This window comes from Delphinus delphis, chromosome 18, assembly GCF_949987515.2.
Source record: "Delphinus delphis chromosome 18, mDelDel1.2, whole genome shotgun sequence".
Lineage (NCBI taxonomy): Eukaryota > Metazoa > Chordata > Mammalia > Artiodactyla > Delphinidae > Delphinus > Delphinus delphis.
Genome location: NC_082700.1, coordinates 25,240,288 through 25,255,508, shown reverse-complemented (window position 1 = coordinate 25,255,508; position 15,221 = coordinate 25,240,288). Strand labels below are relative to the sequence as shown.

Genomic DNA, 15,221 nt, shown 5'->3' with positions numbered 1-15,221 from the left:
AAATGAGCTAAAATTAAAATAATTTAACTCATTCTGCCAGGCACAATATTAAACATAGTACCTTCCTTCAATCTCAAAGTATGTGGAAAGATTAGTGTGCCTAGAGATTCTAATTATGTGTATCTTTCCCACTGAAAGCTCTAAAGATATATCATCACTTTCAAATTAGAGTGGATTATAAACTCCATGAAAGCAGAGCTATTTATCTATCCTGCCACTATCACATTCCCAGGACTAAGCACAGTACCCTGATACATGGTATATTTATTACATCAATGTGGGATTATTTTATACTCCAAATGCTCCGATTATTAAGTTTATGTACCCTACCCCTGCTCCTGTCACTAAAGTTCCTTGTTTACTAGGTACTTGGAGAGTCATCCTGTATCTCCCCAGAAAGAACACGAGTAAATTGTTTTAAGATTTTCAAGCCACTTTACGTCAAAAGCACTGGATCTTTAAAAGACTCACAGTTTTCCTTTGAAATTCAGTTAGGATGCAAAGCTCGAGATTAATGCCTTGTGTTTCTTTCTGTTACACTAAGAATACAAGCTGTACACACAGCTAACGACCAACTAAAAATAACTCAAATCCTTGCTAAATACTTATTCATGATTGTAACTGCTGCCCTCAGCAAGTGACTTTCAACTCATGCAGAATTATTCTATGAAAAATTTACTCCACATATAAAAGGCAGGTAGAGTTACAATTCTATCAAGTCTACAAACTTATTTACCTAGGTAACAGCAATAACTTAAATGGAAGAGACTCTCTTTAACACATGGAAAGGTGACATAATGTGGAATCAGGTGAAGTAAGTTTTAATTGGCAATTGATCTGATTTTAACCTTAATATAAACACTAATTCAAATCAGTTAACAGTCTTACAATTAGTTTTTCAAGGCTTTAATATGATTTCTTTTATAAACTAAGAAATACTTAAATCACAGGTAAGGACTTGCTTACTATTAAACAACAGGGTTTTTTCCCTTTAGGCATATTTATCACGCATTATGAAAAACAAACACTTACTTGATTTTTGACTGATAAGTCCTCTGGGATGCAGACTGATTTTGACAAGTTCAAAGAGAAAGATTTTTACAAGTTAGTTTAGTAACTGCATATTAAAAATGTATGTATTATTAATTTACCCAGTGTTATAGTTTGATATGGAATACTTTGATACGGAATAACTACATGAAAACTTCTTACAGAGCATGGTATCCATAACTGTTAAATAATACTCATCTTCACAGGAATTAGAATACTCAGTTGTTGTTTTTTAATTTTATTTTTTTTAACATCTTTATTGGAGTATAATTGGTTTACAATGATGTTAGCTTCTGCTTTATAACAAAGTGAATCAGTTATACATATGTCCTCATATCTCTTCCCTCTTGCGTCTCCCTCCCTCCCACCCTCCCTATCCCACCACTCTAGGTGGTCACAAAGCACCGAGCTGATCTCCCTGTTACTCAGCATTTTTAAAATTTTACGAGTTTCAATTTCAAAAAACCGTTTTTCTTCTAAATTAAAAGAAGGATAAAAAACAGAAAAATTTCTGAAGATATGTTTGGAAAAGGTTACATATAAAATGTCCAATTTCAAGATTCAGTAACTCTCTAAGCTGAAAATAACAGTAACATTTAAAAAAACATTTTTAAGACTATAGTATAACCTTCAGGCTTAACAATGGCATCAAACTGCTCTGGAAAAACATGTGAAGCACTATTTCCATGGTGCCTTCCTGATATTGTCTTACACCATTTATGGCTGGCCTCTCTGCAACAAACATCACTGACCACTGAGAAACAAAGTGACTCTTAACCAATCCAAACTTTTCTAAACTACGTGTGCCAGTTCAGACTGTAAATCTAAAGAACTTGTCCTGGGTCAATGGTGGCCTCCAAGTTGTCCCTAAGTAAGAAGGGAAGGGACAGCGTTTGGAGGAAGAAAATTAGTAAAACTGCCCTAGAGAGATATGTAACTGACAGAAAGCTCATTCCGAGTCCAGCCTCAAATATACTTAGTAATAATATAATTAAGTAAAAACACAAAGGATAGGGGCTTCCCTGGTGGCGCAGTGGTTGAGAGTCCGCCTGCAAATGCAGGGGACACGGGTTCGTGCCCCGGTCCAGGAAGATCCCACATGCCGTGGAGAGGCTGGGCCCGTGAGCCACAACTACTCAGCCTGCGCGTCTGAAGCCTGTGCTCCACAATGGGAGAGGCCGCGACAGTGAGAGGCCTGTGCACCGCGATGAAGTGGCCCCCGCTCGCCGCAACTGGAGAAAGCCCTCGCACAGAAACGAAGACCCAACACAGCCAAAAATTAAAAAAAAATTTAAAACACACACACACACACACACACAAAGGATAAAACCTTTGGACTTACCACCTCAGGCTGTGATCCTATTAAAAACATAAAAAGGAAACATTTTCAGGTAACAGTACGTGTATAGGCAAAATTACACACATGATTTCTATGGCACAAACATAGTGATTAAGCAAACCAATTCTCCATGCATACCTAATAAGGGAAAGGGGTTTAACTGCATCCTGGAGTCACTTGAGACTCCTCAGTAGTTTCTTACCAGTAATACCACTGCAAAACAAATCCATCCAAATTTCCCTTTCAACATATCGAATGAGGTAAAAAATCAAAATACCTTGGGAAAGCCCAACCTAAGAGAACATCCACTACTTAAATTATAAGTTATAAAGTTCAAAACAAACAAACGTCAAACATTTACTTCTTTTTAAACGGAAAGACCACGGGAAACCTGCATACTTACCATTCTGAGCTTCTTGACACCTTTTAATCCAGACAATGAAATCAGCATCTGTACCTAGAAAGAACAAACTGACTGTAACATCACTCATCCGCACAACCTCACATATTCATTCAACAAATAATTACTGAATACCTATGTTCCAAACACTATTCTAGGCACTGTGGATGCAACAGTGAATTAGACAAAAATATCTGTCCTAACAGAGTTTATAGCTATCGTAATATTAAACCTGTTAGTTACTTGTTCATCCTGAAGAATTCTGATGTTTAAAAAATCAATTTTATCTGCCTGCCAATGCAGGGGACACGGGTTCGATCCCTGGTCCAGGAAGATCCCACATGCCACGGAGCAACTAAGCCCATGCACCACAACTACTGAGCCTGTGCTCTAGAGCCCGCGAGCCACAACTACTGAAGCCTGCTCCATGTCCCCTATGGGGCAAAACCATTCCCAGTTAGGAGCTACTGCTTTGGAGAATTGTGATAACACTCTATCATAAGATGAAGATAAAATGATAGTACACAATTAGGATTATGTACTGTAACTATGAGATTACTTACAACCTTTTTGTACTCTGCAGAGTTTTTGATACTTGGCTTTTACAATTTCTATATATTATGCACAGATATCTATACTGCTGTGATAATTTTCATCTATTTCTCTCAAAAAGGTGATATCAGAAACTCACAATACTCTCAAACCTCCATGTTTCTTCAATACCCTATCATACTTTACCCCAAACTTAACACTTCATTTCTCAATAAAAATTTTCATTTTAAGATTTCATTATCTCAGCCATCTGGATAATCACTTAAATAGACTTCTGAATGTGAGAGCAAATTATACTTTCACTTATCCATTAGAAAAAAAATAAAGCCAGACTAAGTACTTGGGAGCACACTAAGTGTTTATGTAGTTTTCTGCTTCTGATGATAGTTTATCTGTGATTTAAGTGCTAAAGAAAGGCCAGTTTAATCAATTTTTAAGTAAATTCAAATTCTGCAATCAACACGAAATGTCATCAAGAAGAGAAAAAAGCTGGGTTTCTATAATTAACTTGAGATTACACTAACAAAATTCAGCTATGGTATTTAAGACACATAGGTATAATGGATTAGTGTACTAACATATAATTCTAATACTTACTATCTAATTTCTGTCCTTCTGTAAAAGCTTCTAGAGCAGCAGCATAGTTTTTTTCATGGTATTCACATATCCTGCATGAGAATATTAAAAACAAATACACACACATGAGATCATGAAAAACAGCCTTCTTTCTAAATAATAAAAAAAAGAAACTATTTTCCCTACTATTAAAAGAAAGAATTTAAGTATATGTTAATAAGCCAGCCAAGAGATTTCCTAAAATACTCTACTATAATATCTAGTATAATTCCCATTAGAATCCAATTTTGGAACTCATTTCAGAAGGAATTTCTTGATTTTAATTGTATATACTTGCTTATTCCAAAATATAGTTATATTAAGGAATTAAAGACGTTTCTGATTCTTAAAGAATAAAGTCACACTTATCAACAGAAACAAACTGGGATATAAAGTACACAGATAACAGAGTCTTCATTAAATGTAGCCTGTCCAGCTTGGGTGAGGAACAGATGTTCTCTAGTCAATTAAATACAGTAAATTCCAAATGATGAAGCAAAAAAGGGATGTGAAATCCAAGAGTTTCATCTAGACTTTGCCTTCAACCATCACTATTTTAAACTATATATATATATACTAACTATACTACAATAAAAGTATAAAATATACCTAAAATTGAATCCTATCTCAGCTATAAAATGTATAAATACAGAATTTACTATTTATATAAAGCTTACAATTAATTCATTCAAGAAACTATAGTCCAGACCCAGCAAGAAGAGTAGTTACTGCATACCCCTTTCTCAGCAGAGCAATGGAACTATTTGGATTAAGTTCAAGAGATTTCTTTGCATCAGCAACAGCATCTGCATATGAAAAAAAATGGGTTTTTTAGTCAGTTACTTATGGATCCTAACAAATACTACACACAAAATTTGAATTAGCCTCTGATTTTTAAGTTTTCAAGCTGGTGGAATGGACAAATGATTTTAAATTAGGAAAAGTTAATCCAAAATAAAATTACCCTCATACCTTCCTAATGACCTAATATTGAACTTCCTTCTTAAAGCGCTTCAGGCAATGAATAAAGCTCTGTATCACAAAGTTCATCTAATTTTCTCATTAACATCATTTATGTAATCTGACTCAAGGTATTTAATTTCTCCCTACTCAGATTATCTATCCAGATAATTAAAATTACAGAATATAGAAATACATTCTTTTTATAAAAAATAAAACAAGGGAATTCATTTAAATACTTTGTAAAATAGTAAATTTGATGTTATTCTTTGTTAGCATATCCAGTAACCATGAATGAAATCTGTACAAATTCTACACCCACTGAAGAAAGAACGGACAACCATAAAATTTAAATGGGTGATGCTTAACATGTTTGTCACATTTCGGCTACTTTACCTTGTATGAAAGACCAAGTTAAAAATCCTGGAAGATAACCTTTATTTTATTTGATTCATTGTATCTTGGGCAAAATTTGTAAGTAACTTATAGAGTCAATATACTTTGTAAGAAAAGTTACCACGGTAATTCCCAAGAAGAATGTGACAATAAGCTCTTTGACAGTAATACTGTGCATCATCTGGTTTCTGCTCCAGAGCCTTAGTCAGCTCCTACAAATACAAACACGTTGAGTGTCAGTAAATGTTTTTTAAAAGCCATCGAATTCTAATTAAACATGATTTTTAATCAAATAACCTATTATCATAAAGTATTTGGAGGAAAGATAACAGGGAAACAAGTTTGGAGCTTTTCTTTCCAAGAGGATCAATATCCCCCTTTCTCCTCCCTTCTCCCCTCAAAAGACCACAACTGAATGTAACATCTACCTAAAGCACTTAGCAGTTCCTGGCCTACAGCAGAACTCAATAAATGGTCATTATTATCACCTCATTTATTCTGGAGAGTTTAGTTCATATACATTGACCACCACTGATTTTCTCCTTCTAATTTGGAGAAGATTCAAAGATCATGTAGAGTTTGAGATGCCTAGAAAATGTGAAGCTGTCCAATAAAAACAAAAATAAAAAAAATTTAAAAAATGGAAGTTAAACCTAGAGCTCAGAGAGGTTAATGGAACCAATAAATACCTAATCAAGTTTACCTGGTCCTCTCCTATCCTCTTATCAATGGCCTAAGAAATTACAGCATTCTGTCAAAAGCCCAGATACAATATCTCATAGATAGCTACTATCAGTTGATCAAGAATTAACAGAGCGATTAAAACTCTGCCAGTCTGGGCAGTCACAGTTCATAAGTGGTAGCTGGAACAATACTGATGCAAGAAGAGAGAGCACGATCAGTGAAGCCAAGGACAAATGCAGGCAAACAGGAAGGCTGTGATTCTCTACCCATTGCCCACACACCCTAGGGACTTGGTAGTTTTCTTAACAGGCAAAATTACTTCAATAGCCACACATGTGGCTTTGCCTGAACCTCGCAGTGTGATTCTCACAAAGCAATGTATACTATACTTGGTAATCGTAAACCTAAAACCCAACATACCTAAGATCTAAACCACTTTTTACTATCTTAACCCCTATCACCCTGATCCAAGCAGTAATGAAAATCAGATCTTGTTACTATGTCTCTGCTCAAAACTTTCCAACATCTTTCCAGCTGACTCATAGCAAAAGCCCAAGTCCTTCCGATGATCTGCAAGGCCCTCCTCGATATAACCTTCTGCTCTCCCTCTCATCTCACCTCTTAAAACTCTTCTCCTTGCGCCACCATTCTAGCCACAATGGCCTCCTTGCTGTTCTTCGAACATCTCAGGACCCTGCACCTGCTGCTCCCTCTCACTAGAATGCTCTTCCCCCAGATGTGCGCAGAAAATCCATTCCCTCACTTCCTAGTCAGTGACTGCGCCAGAGATAGGATCCAAATCCAGGTCTGTCTGACTCCAAATCAAATTTTAACCACTAAACATTGCCTCATGGTAAAATTTTACTCCAAGTTTCTTTCACACACCATCTAACATTTGTACTAATACAAGATTTTCTAATACTTTGAAATTCTTAAGCTAAAAACACCATCTTCCACTAAGCTTTCAAACAATTTTGAAAACAGCTGATGGCTTCCTACATATCTACTCAAATATATCATAAAACCACATTTCCAGCCTCTCCTCACCCAGAAAATGTATATTATAGGTCAAAAAGGCTGTTACAGATTATAATAATATCTGGATCATCAATTCAAAAAGTATTTTTATTTTTTTCAGTAGTCAGGTTTTTCTGTTTGTTTTTCAAAAAGTATTTTTAAACACATATTATGGAATAAACATAGGCCAGACACTGGAGGTTCAAAGATGAATAAAATATTCCTTTTCTTTAGGAGTCAGGTATAAACTTCTGAATTTTGAACCAACTTGCAAGTGACCTTTAAAAACACAAACCAATTGTTGGTTAAGGAGAACCAGTTATGGTCATTCAGTTAAATAAACTAAGCAACTGACTTATTAAGCTATCAATAAAAAAAGTTACCAAAAAACCACTCAACACAAACTGAACATTATAACACACCAACTTGTAAGTCATGAATAAAACACAACAATAAATTTATTTTGAATAAGGAATATACCAGAAAAAGTGACGTTAAAATAATTACTTGTGGTTGTCTTAACTACATCTGACTTGTGGCAGTGTTTTCAGTGTTCTACTGTTTCTGTGACAACAGCTGCTGGCTGCTAGAATACAAAGGGACTAAAGAGAGGTATCTCAAAAGGCAAGGACTTCAGGGCCAACATTTGAATCACAGCAGCAAAGGGCTATTTAATCAGACTTACACAAAACGTATCCAAAGATATAGTACTTCTCACAGAAAATGGGTTGTGTTATAGTTCACAAAAGTAAAGAAACCCATGAAGTGTAAAATATAATTACACTGAAATCTTTAACAAGATAATGATAAAGGAAGTACCCTGATAACACAGAATGAGAGGGGGAAAATTCCTTTTTAAGGCATTAAAATTGTTTAAGACTTGGATCTTAGAAAATTAATTTCCAAATCTTTGGCTCTCTTAAAATGCTATCCAAAAAGGTTACTTGTTAAGATTAAAAGCAAAAGCAGACTGCTCAGACTGACCTAACATTTAAAGGCCTTTAGCTCTGAATATCTCAGCCTGACTCCACTTGCCATTTTCTTCTAGTCACAGCTAAACCCCAATCATGGATAAACAAGAGTATCAAGCCTTCTCCATTCCTAAACTAGCAAGCACCCCTAGAGAAAAATCACATAACCATGTAGAACTGGTATACTTTATGCTATGCCCTCAACAAAGCTATCTGTGGTCAACTACTTCAAAGTCAGCTCCCAAACAATTATATCATACACCCCAATCCTACCCACTCCTCCAGAAGATGACCCTGATGCCTTGAACCTGCGACTTGTCACTTCTAAACTCGATAACCTTGAGCAAGTTAATCTCTTTAGCCTCAGCGTCCTTGTAAATGCACCTCACAGTTGTTCCAAGAATTGTGGTAGGAGTCATTTAACACACCTGAGTGCCTACTACATCCCGGGCACTACGCTGAGAACACAGTGGTAAACAGATACACAAAACCCCTGCACTCTTGAAGCTTACATTGGGGCCCAATTCAGATAAGGTCGTCAGAGAAAACAGCTTCCTTGAGAAGGTGACATTTCAGAGAAATCTAGAGTGATGAGCATTTCCAAGCAAAACAAGAGGTAGTCAATAGAGAGTACGTTCTAGGCAAAAGAACTGCCAAGTCCAAAGGCCCTGCACCAGGACTGAGCTCGACACATTTGAGTAGCAGAAAGCAAGCCAGCGTGGCTAGAACCTAGAGAAGAATCTGTAAGATGTCTACCTCAAGGGCCTCACCCTTGTACCTTACATTACTTGTCCTCATAATCACCCCTTCAAGTGGTCCTAGTTAATCCCATTTTACAGACAGGAAACCTGATCCAGAAAAGTGATAGCAGGAACTTTCTTGAAACCAGGCTATGGACCCAAGCAGTCTGATTCCAGAGCCCATGCTCTTAAGCACTACTCACACTGGGCCTCAAAAGATTCTCATAATCCACATATATGTTTCCTCCCTCTACTGAATTAAGACTTCCTCTGCAAAGTTTTTTTTACTTCCCCAGTTAGCCTCTGCTACGCTCTTTACTGTACCTGATACACCACTCCACTGGAGTACTTATATTTTAATGATCTGTTGACTTGCCTGTCTCTCTCCACTAGACTACAAACTCCCTCACTACAGTAGTTTCATCTTTAGCTCGCTGGCTCCCAGTACAGCATTTGCCACTAACGTTGTTTATTTAATGAATGAAAAATGTAATCAGCTTGATACACTTTCTCTTTATTCTTAATTGATGGTCTTATATAAAAATGTGACATTTTAACTGATGTAATATCAAGCGACCTTAATTTTAAAATAGCTACTGTTAAACCAACCCTTGGGAAAATCTAGAGGGAAACAGACTCTCACTTCTCATCAAGGTTCCGGCCCTACTCATTATTACCAATTACTTAGTAATTAACATTTGCCTGTTTATCTCTGTGAGAAGGTCATCTTAAGTTTTAAAAAGAACATTTCCTCTTAACACAAGCTGGTTCTTATCATGATCATTCTCTCCACTCCCAGTTTTTGATTCAGGTGGTAGGTCCTGTGGTAGGTCCTGAGAATCTGCATTTCTAACAAATTCCCAGGTGATTCTTCTGCAGAAGGTCTGGGGATCATGCTTTTGAAAGCCGCTATTCTACAGCACTAGACTAAGAATCAGGAAACATGTGTCCTGAGGCCCCTATTCTGCCTCTAACTGGCCACATACATCTCTATGACAGATCACTTGGATTTCTTTGGGTCTGTTTTCTTCTGTAAAATGGACGGGTAAGGAGTACTGGCCTACCAGATTCATAAGTACTTTCAGAAAATCTGGGGTGGAGAATTCCCTGGCAGTCCATGCTTCCACTGCAGGGGACACGGGTTTGATCCCTGTTTGGGGAACTAAGATCCCACATGCCTGCAGCGCAGCCAAAAAAAATAAAAAACAAAATCTGGGGTGGGGTCCAAGAATTTGCATTTCTCTGAGTTCCTAAGTGATGCTGATGCTACTGGTCCAAGAGCCACACTTTACGGACAAATGTACTAAAGCTAATCACACACCCACACTATCCAATTTCACTCCTAGAAACAAAAAAACAAATGCACTCCCAAAAGAAAGGACTGCATGTGTTCACCAAAATACATGTACAAGAAAATTCACAGTGGTTTTATTCATACTAGCTAACAACTGGAAATACCCCAAATGTTCACTGTTAGAATAAACTGTGCTATATTAATACAGTGGAATACTACACAGCAGTGAAAAGCAAATAACTTATGGATGTATCTCCCATAATGTTTAAAGCAAGACAGAGTATCTACACTCAACTGAATACCTAGTGTATGATACTTTTTATATGAAGTCCAAGAAAGACTAACTGATGGTGACAGAGTACAGAACAGGTGGGTAAGAGGAATTATTGGCTGGGGAAAAACATGAGAAAGCCTTGAGAATGGAAGTATTCTATATCTTGATCTGGGTGGTATACATACATGTAAAACTTCAAGTTCATTAGTACAGACTTAAGATTTGTGTTAGATATCCCACTTCAATAAATAATTTTAAAAGTAACTGAGATGTAACGTGACAAAGAATTCATTACATTAATATCCTTTAATAGCAACTATTATATAAACTAGATTTCCAAAGGAGGCATGGGGCCTAAGAGGACCATAACAAAGGTAGATTCTGAAAATTAACAGCTATTTAGCTGACATAAGGAATTATGGAGAAAAACTCTCAGTGCCTCTGGTAACATTACTCTAATAGTCATCCCAAAAGCATCACTAGGAAACATCACAACACTACCGAGTAATCAACCACTTTATTTGAAGGTGTTCGTATCCCAGCCCCAAAAGCATAATCCAACCTAAAAGGCCCCAAAGGACCCACGCCCTGGTTTCCTCCCCACCTCATTTCTTACTCCACTTTCATCCCACTCTAACCAAATGGGCCTTCTTGCTGCTCCTTGCACAGCTGACTTCATTCCTACCTCAGCATCCTGACACTGACTCCTCTTCCTGCCTGAAATAATCTTTCCCCAGAGCTTCCAAGCTCACTCCCTCATGCCTCTTCTCAAATGTCACCTCCTCCACTAACCACGGAACAAATTTCTTTTAGAAGTCATAGCTAGGAAAAAGGTTCTCTTGCCTCAAATTCCTAACCTTACACATGTTAAGCCATAAGAGCAAAACAAAGTTTCCTCTTTTTTATGCTTCAAAGCAAGAAACCCCTGGCTAAATTTTGTGACCCACTACATCATGTATTCTTAGTCTGGGCTCTCTTTATTACTTCAAATTATTGTTTAACTCTTGCTCTTTTGCTTTCCTTCACAGCGTTATAGTTTTTCACTTAACACAAACACAAAGTGCCTTCCAAGTCAGTTAAATACATAAATAAGACTTTAATCCAGAGCAGACAGTGCCTTCCACAGTTGCCCCCAAGAAATTGTTTTGAGAAATAAACAAATGAGTGGGTAATGAACAGTGACTGGACATCTGGAAATTTTCGGGCACACACGGGAAAAGGTTTCTGTTCCAATAGTGTGAGTTCATACACGCACTCAGCACAAACCTGGTACACAGAAATGGCAAGGATGATTGTCAAACGAAAAACCGAATGAATAAACATCAAGCCTTAGATTTCACTTTTTGCTCTCAGTCACAAATGCCATTTAAAAAACAAACAAGCCCTTTCAGACCAACTATGAATGTTACCTCTACCCCCAAAATGGAGAGCAGGTTTTACTAAGCAGCTCCAAGGATACAGGAACGGACTAGGGATGGGAAGCGTAACCGGGCCGCTGCGGGACACAGAAGGGAGAGGCGGAGTCTGTCAACATCGGGGCTGAGACAGGAAAAGCAGCAGCCCCGACCCCAGGAAGACAGTGCTGGGAAGAGGCGGGGTGGGCCGGAACCCAACGCGGCTGCGTTCCCCAGAGCACAGTGAACCGGCTCTCTCACCTCCAACGCCGCCTGGGGGTCCTCGTCGATCAGAGCATCAGAGAAGCTCCGGAAAAACCTGCCAGGAAAACAACGACTTCAGCAGGGCTCTCTAACTAAAGAAAGACGAAGGGGGATACAAATAATAGCAAAGAGAAGGAAAAACACGCACCTCTGGGCTGCTGCAGGTGCCGCAGCAGCCGCCGCCATCTCTAACAGTTACTGTTACCGCTGCTGGTGCTGCTCCTACCGAGGTTACCAGCTCCGCCGCCGCCCAAGGGGGAACTTCTGGAGAAACACCAACCGAGCTTCCGTCCTACGTAGCCAATGAGCAGCCACGTAGCGTGCCGCGAGGGGAGGGGAGGTGAAGCGCGGGCGCGTGTTGGGCTGGGACCTTGGAGGACCGACTCTCCTGGCCCACCCCGCCCCCACCCCCGGCCGGCGAGCAGCCTGTCAGGCCCCGCCCCCTGCAGCCATGGTTACGCAGGCCGCGGCGTAAACCAGTCCCTGCGCGCACCCACACAGCCGCAGAGCCTCAGTGGGTGGTAGGTCGAAAGGACTTTTGTGTCGTACTGTTATCGCTCAGGAACGTGTGGCGTTTGGGGTCGTTTGTATGTCTGTTAATAATAATAACACAAGGCACATCGAGCTCCCTTTTCTCTGCAGCTCTCATCATGGCTCCCGGAGGCAGCCAAGCTTTTCGTGACCCGTGACGTTCTCGGCTACGTGTTCTTTTCCGGGAGCGAGTTCCGGATGGCGCGTCGATGCCGGGATCTTGGCGCTGGGAACCCTAAAGGCCTCGGACTCGCCGGAAGTCGCTCCGCCCTTGCAGAGGCTGGACTGGAGGAAACCTTTTGGTTCCGGTGCGGGTGAACTGTTCCTTTCCCCAGAACGACACAGGCCTGGGCTTTCTTCCTACTTGGCTTCCCAGACAGAAGAAAAACGTGTACCATCCGAAGGCACTGAAGGGAGAAAGGTGGCCTGAATTTGTCTCAGTGCTGCTTTACTTTCCACCTCTTTGGTCAGGCCTTCCGTCACCGCCCTTTGACCCGTGCAATTCAGATAGAAGACGCTTCCAGCAAGTTCCACGGGACGGGGATGGGGGCGGGGGGGGGAGCAGGAAGGAGTGGGAGTGAGCGGCTCTCAGTAGAGGTAAACAAGTAACTGAACTCGAGTGTCTGCCACATCCAGAATCTAAACTAAGTCCTGGGATTCAATGATGTTAACGCCTTCCAGAAACTTAAGCCAGTTTTGTTCAAAGTGCTAAAACCAAAGAAGGGCAATAGTCAGTGATGTGATAGCAACAAGGGACGCAGCCGAATATAAGGTATACGGATGGAATCCTCAAATATGTTGTACCGGAACCTCAGTCTGGAAAGATGAATTCGAATTAGTGAAGGAAATGGAAAAGGCAATTCAGGCAGAATAGGCCGAATGTTAGAAAGTGATAATGTGAACTCTGAAATTGGTAGAGCCAAAATTCAAGCTAGAAGCAGACTGACTGGGTGGTGGAGAGGCAGGTAACTGCCAGATCATAAAGGGCTAGTTGTAATCTGCTGAGAAGTTTGGATGTAATTCTCTTAAAGATGTTAACCCGTTATAGGATTTTTACTCAAAAAAAGGCAGTAACAGTTAAATTTGCATTTTTATGTTATTCTGTCTGTACTATGGAAGAATGATTAAAGGGAAAAGAACAGTTGTTGGGAGACAACTGCTGTATTACAGGCCAAGTGACTCTTAAATAGGTTAGTGATTGTAGGGGATCGTAAGAATTACAGAAATAATTGAGGTAAAACTGTCTGGGTTTGCTGATCTCTCCTTTTGTGATCAATGCTTTTTGTATCATATGTAAGGCCTTGTCTGCTCCAAAGCCATGAGGATAGTCACCTGTGTTTTCTTCTTGTTGCTTGAGTATTTTACCTTTCACAGACAGGTTTATTCATTTTTATGAAAGGTAGGAGGTTGGGATCAAGTTTCCTTTTCCCCCCTTATGGATAGCCGATTGACCCAGCCCTACTTGCTGAAAAGGCTGTCATTTGCCATTTCCCCCACTAAATGATTATGGCACCTTTGCTGTAAAGTAGATGACCACATATATGAGGGTCTGTTTCCAGGTTCTTATTACGTTGGTCTGTCTAACCTTGTCCCACACTATCTTAATGTAGCTTTATAAGTCTTGAAGCCCTATAACTTTCTCTTAAAGATTGCCTTGGCTAGTCAAAGGCCTCTGTATTTACATTTTATACATTTTCTAGAACTTATTTCCATTTATTTATAAATTTTAGAACGAACCTGTTAATTTCAAAAAAAAAAAGAACCCCCCCCCCACCCCCCGCCCCAAGACAAAAAATCCTGCTAGGATTTTAACTGGGCTTGCATTGAATCTATAGATCAATCTGTTTGGGGAAAACTGATCCTAATTTTTTTTTAATTGAAGTACAGTTAATTTACAACGTTGTGTTACTTTTTGGTGTACACAGACTGATTCAGATACAGATAGATGGATATTCTTTTTCATTTCCATTGTAGTTTATTACAAGATATTGAATATAGTTCCCTATCCTATGCAGTAGTTTATCTGTTTTATATATACTAGCTTGTATCTGCTAACCCCAACTCCTAATTTTTCCCTCCCCGCATCTTCCCCCTTTGGTAACCATAAGTTTGTTTTCTATGTCTGTGAGTCAGTTTCTGTTTTGTAAATAAGTTCATTTGTATCATATTTTAGATTCCACATATTAAGTGATATCATATGATATTTGCCTTTGTCTGACTTACCTCAGTATGGTAATCTCTGTACCAATCCATGTTGCTCCAAATGGCATTATTTCATTCTTTTTTATGGCTGAGTAGTATTCCATCGTATATCTGTATACCACATCTTTTTTTTTTTTTTTTTGTATACCACATCTTTATCCATTCATCTGTTGATGGACATTTAGGTTGCCTCCATTTCTTTTTTTTCTGACATCTTTATGTTGATTCCTCCAATCCATGAATATAATACACCCTTCCATTTATTTAAGTGGTCTTTAATTTTTCTCAGCAGTGTTTTGTAGGTTACAGTGTAGAAGTCTTACATATCTTTCATTAAATTTATTCTTGGGTATTTGAGGGTTTTTATGCTTTTTAAATGGCATTCTAAATTTTTAATATTTGTTGCTAGTGTATAGAAACACTGCTGGTTTTTACATATTGACCTTATATTCAACCATCTTGCTAAGTTCCCTTACTATTTCTAATACTTTGTAGACTCTTAGAATTTTAGTCATCACAGTGTCTTGTGATCTGTGAT

The 15,221-nt window shown here is 38.8% G+C and overlaps 1 protein-coding gene across 1 annotated transcript in view; it reads right to left on the bottom strand.

Moving 5' to 3' along the window:
• Positions 1–12,241, bottom strand: part of SUGT1 (SGT1 homolog, MIS12 kinetochore complex assembly cochaperone) — a 52,514-nt gene extending 40,273 nt beyond the window's left edge. The window contains exons 1-8 of the mRNA XM_059995560.1: positions 12,099–12,241; positions 11,948–12,005; positions 5,434–5,524; positions 4,693–4,762; positions 3,939–4,009; positions 2,793–2,846; positions 2,393–2,409; positions 1,033–1,067 (exon numbers count right to left, since the gene is read on the bottom strand). Coding sequence (XP_059851543.1) covers positions 1,033–1,067; positions 2,393–2,409; positions 2,793–2,846; positions 3,939–4,009; positions 4,693–4,762; positions 5,434–5,524; positions 11,948–12,005; positions 12,099–12,136 — 434 coding nt within the window. The 5' untranslated portion in view covers positions 12,137–12,241. The remainder of the gene's footprint in view (positions 1–1,032; positions 1,068–2,392; positions 2,410–2,792; positions 2,847–3,938; positions 4,010–4,692; positions 4,763–5,433; positions 5,525–11,947; positions 12,006–12,098) is intronic.
• Between the last annotated feature and the right edge of the window lie 2,980 nt (positions 12,242–15,221).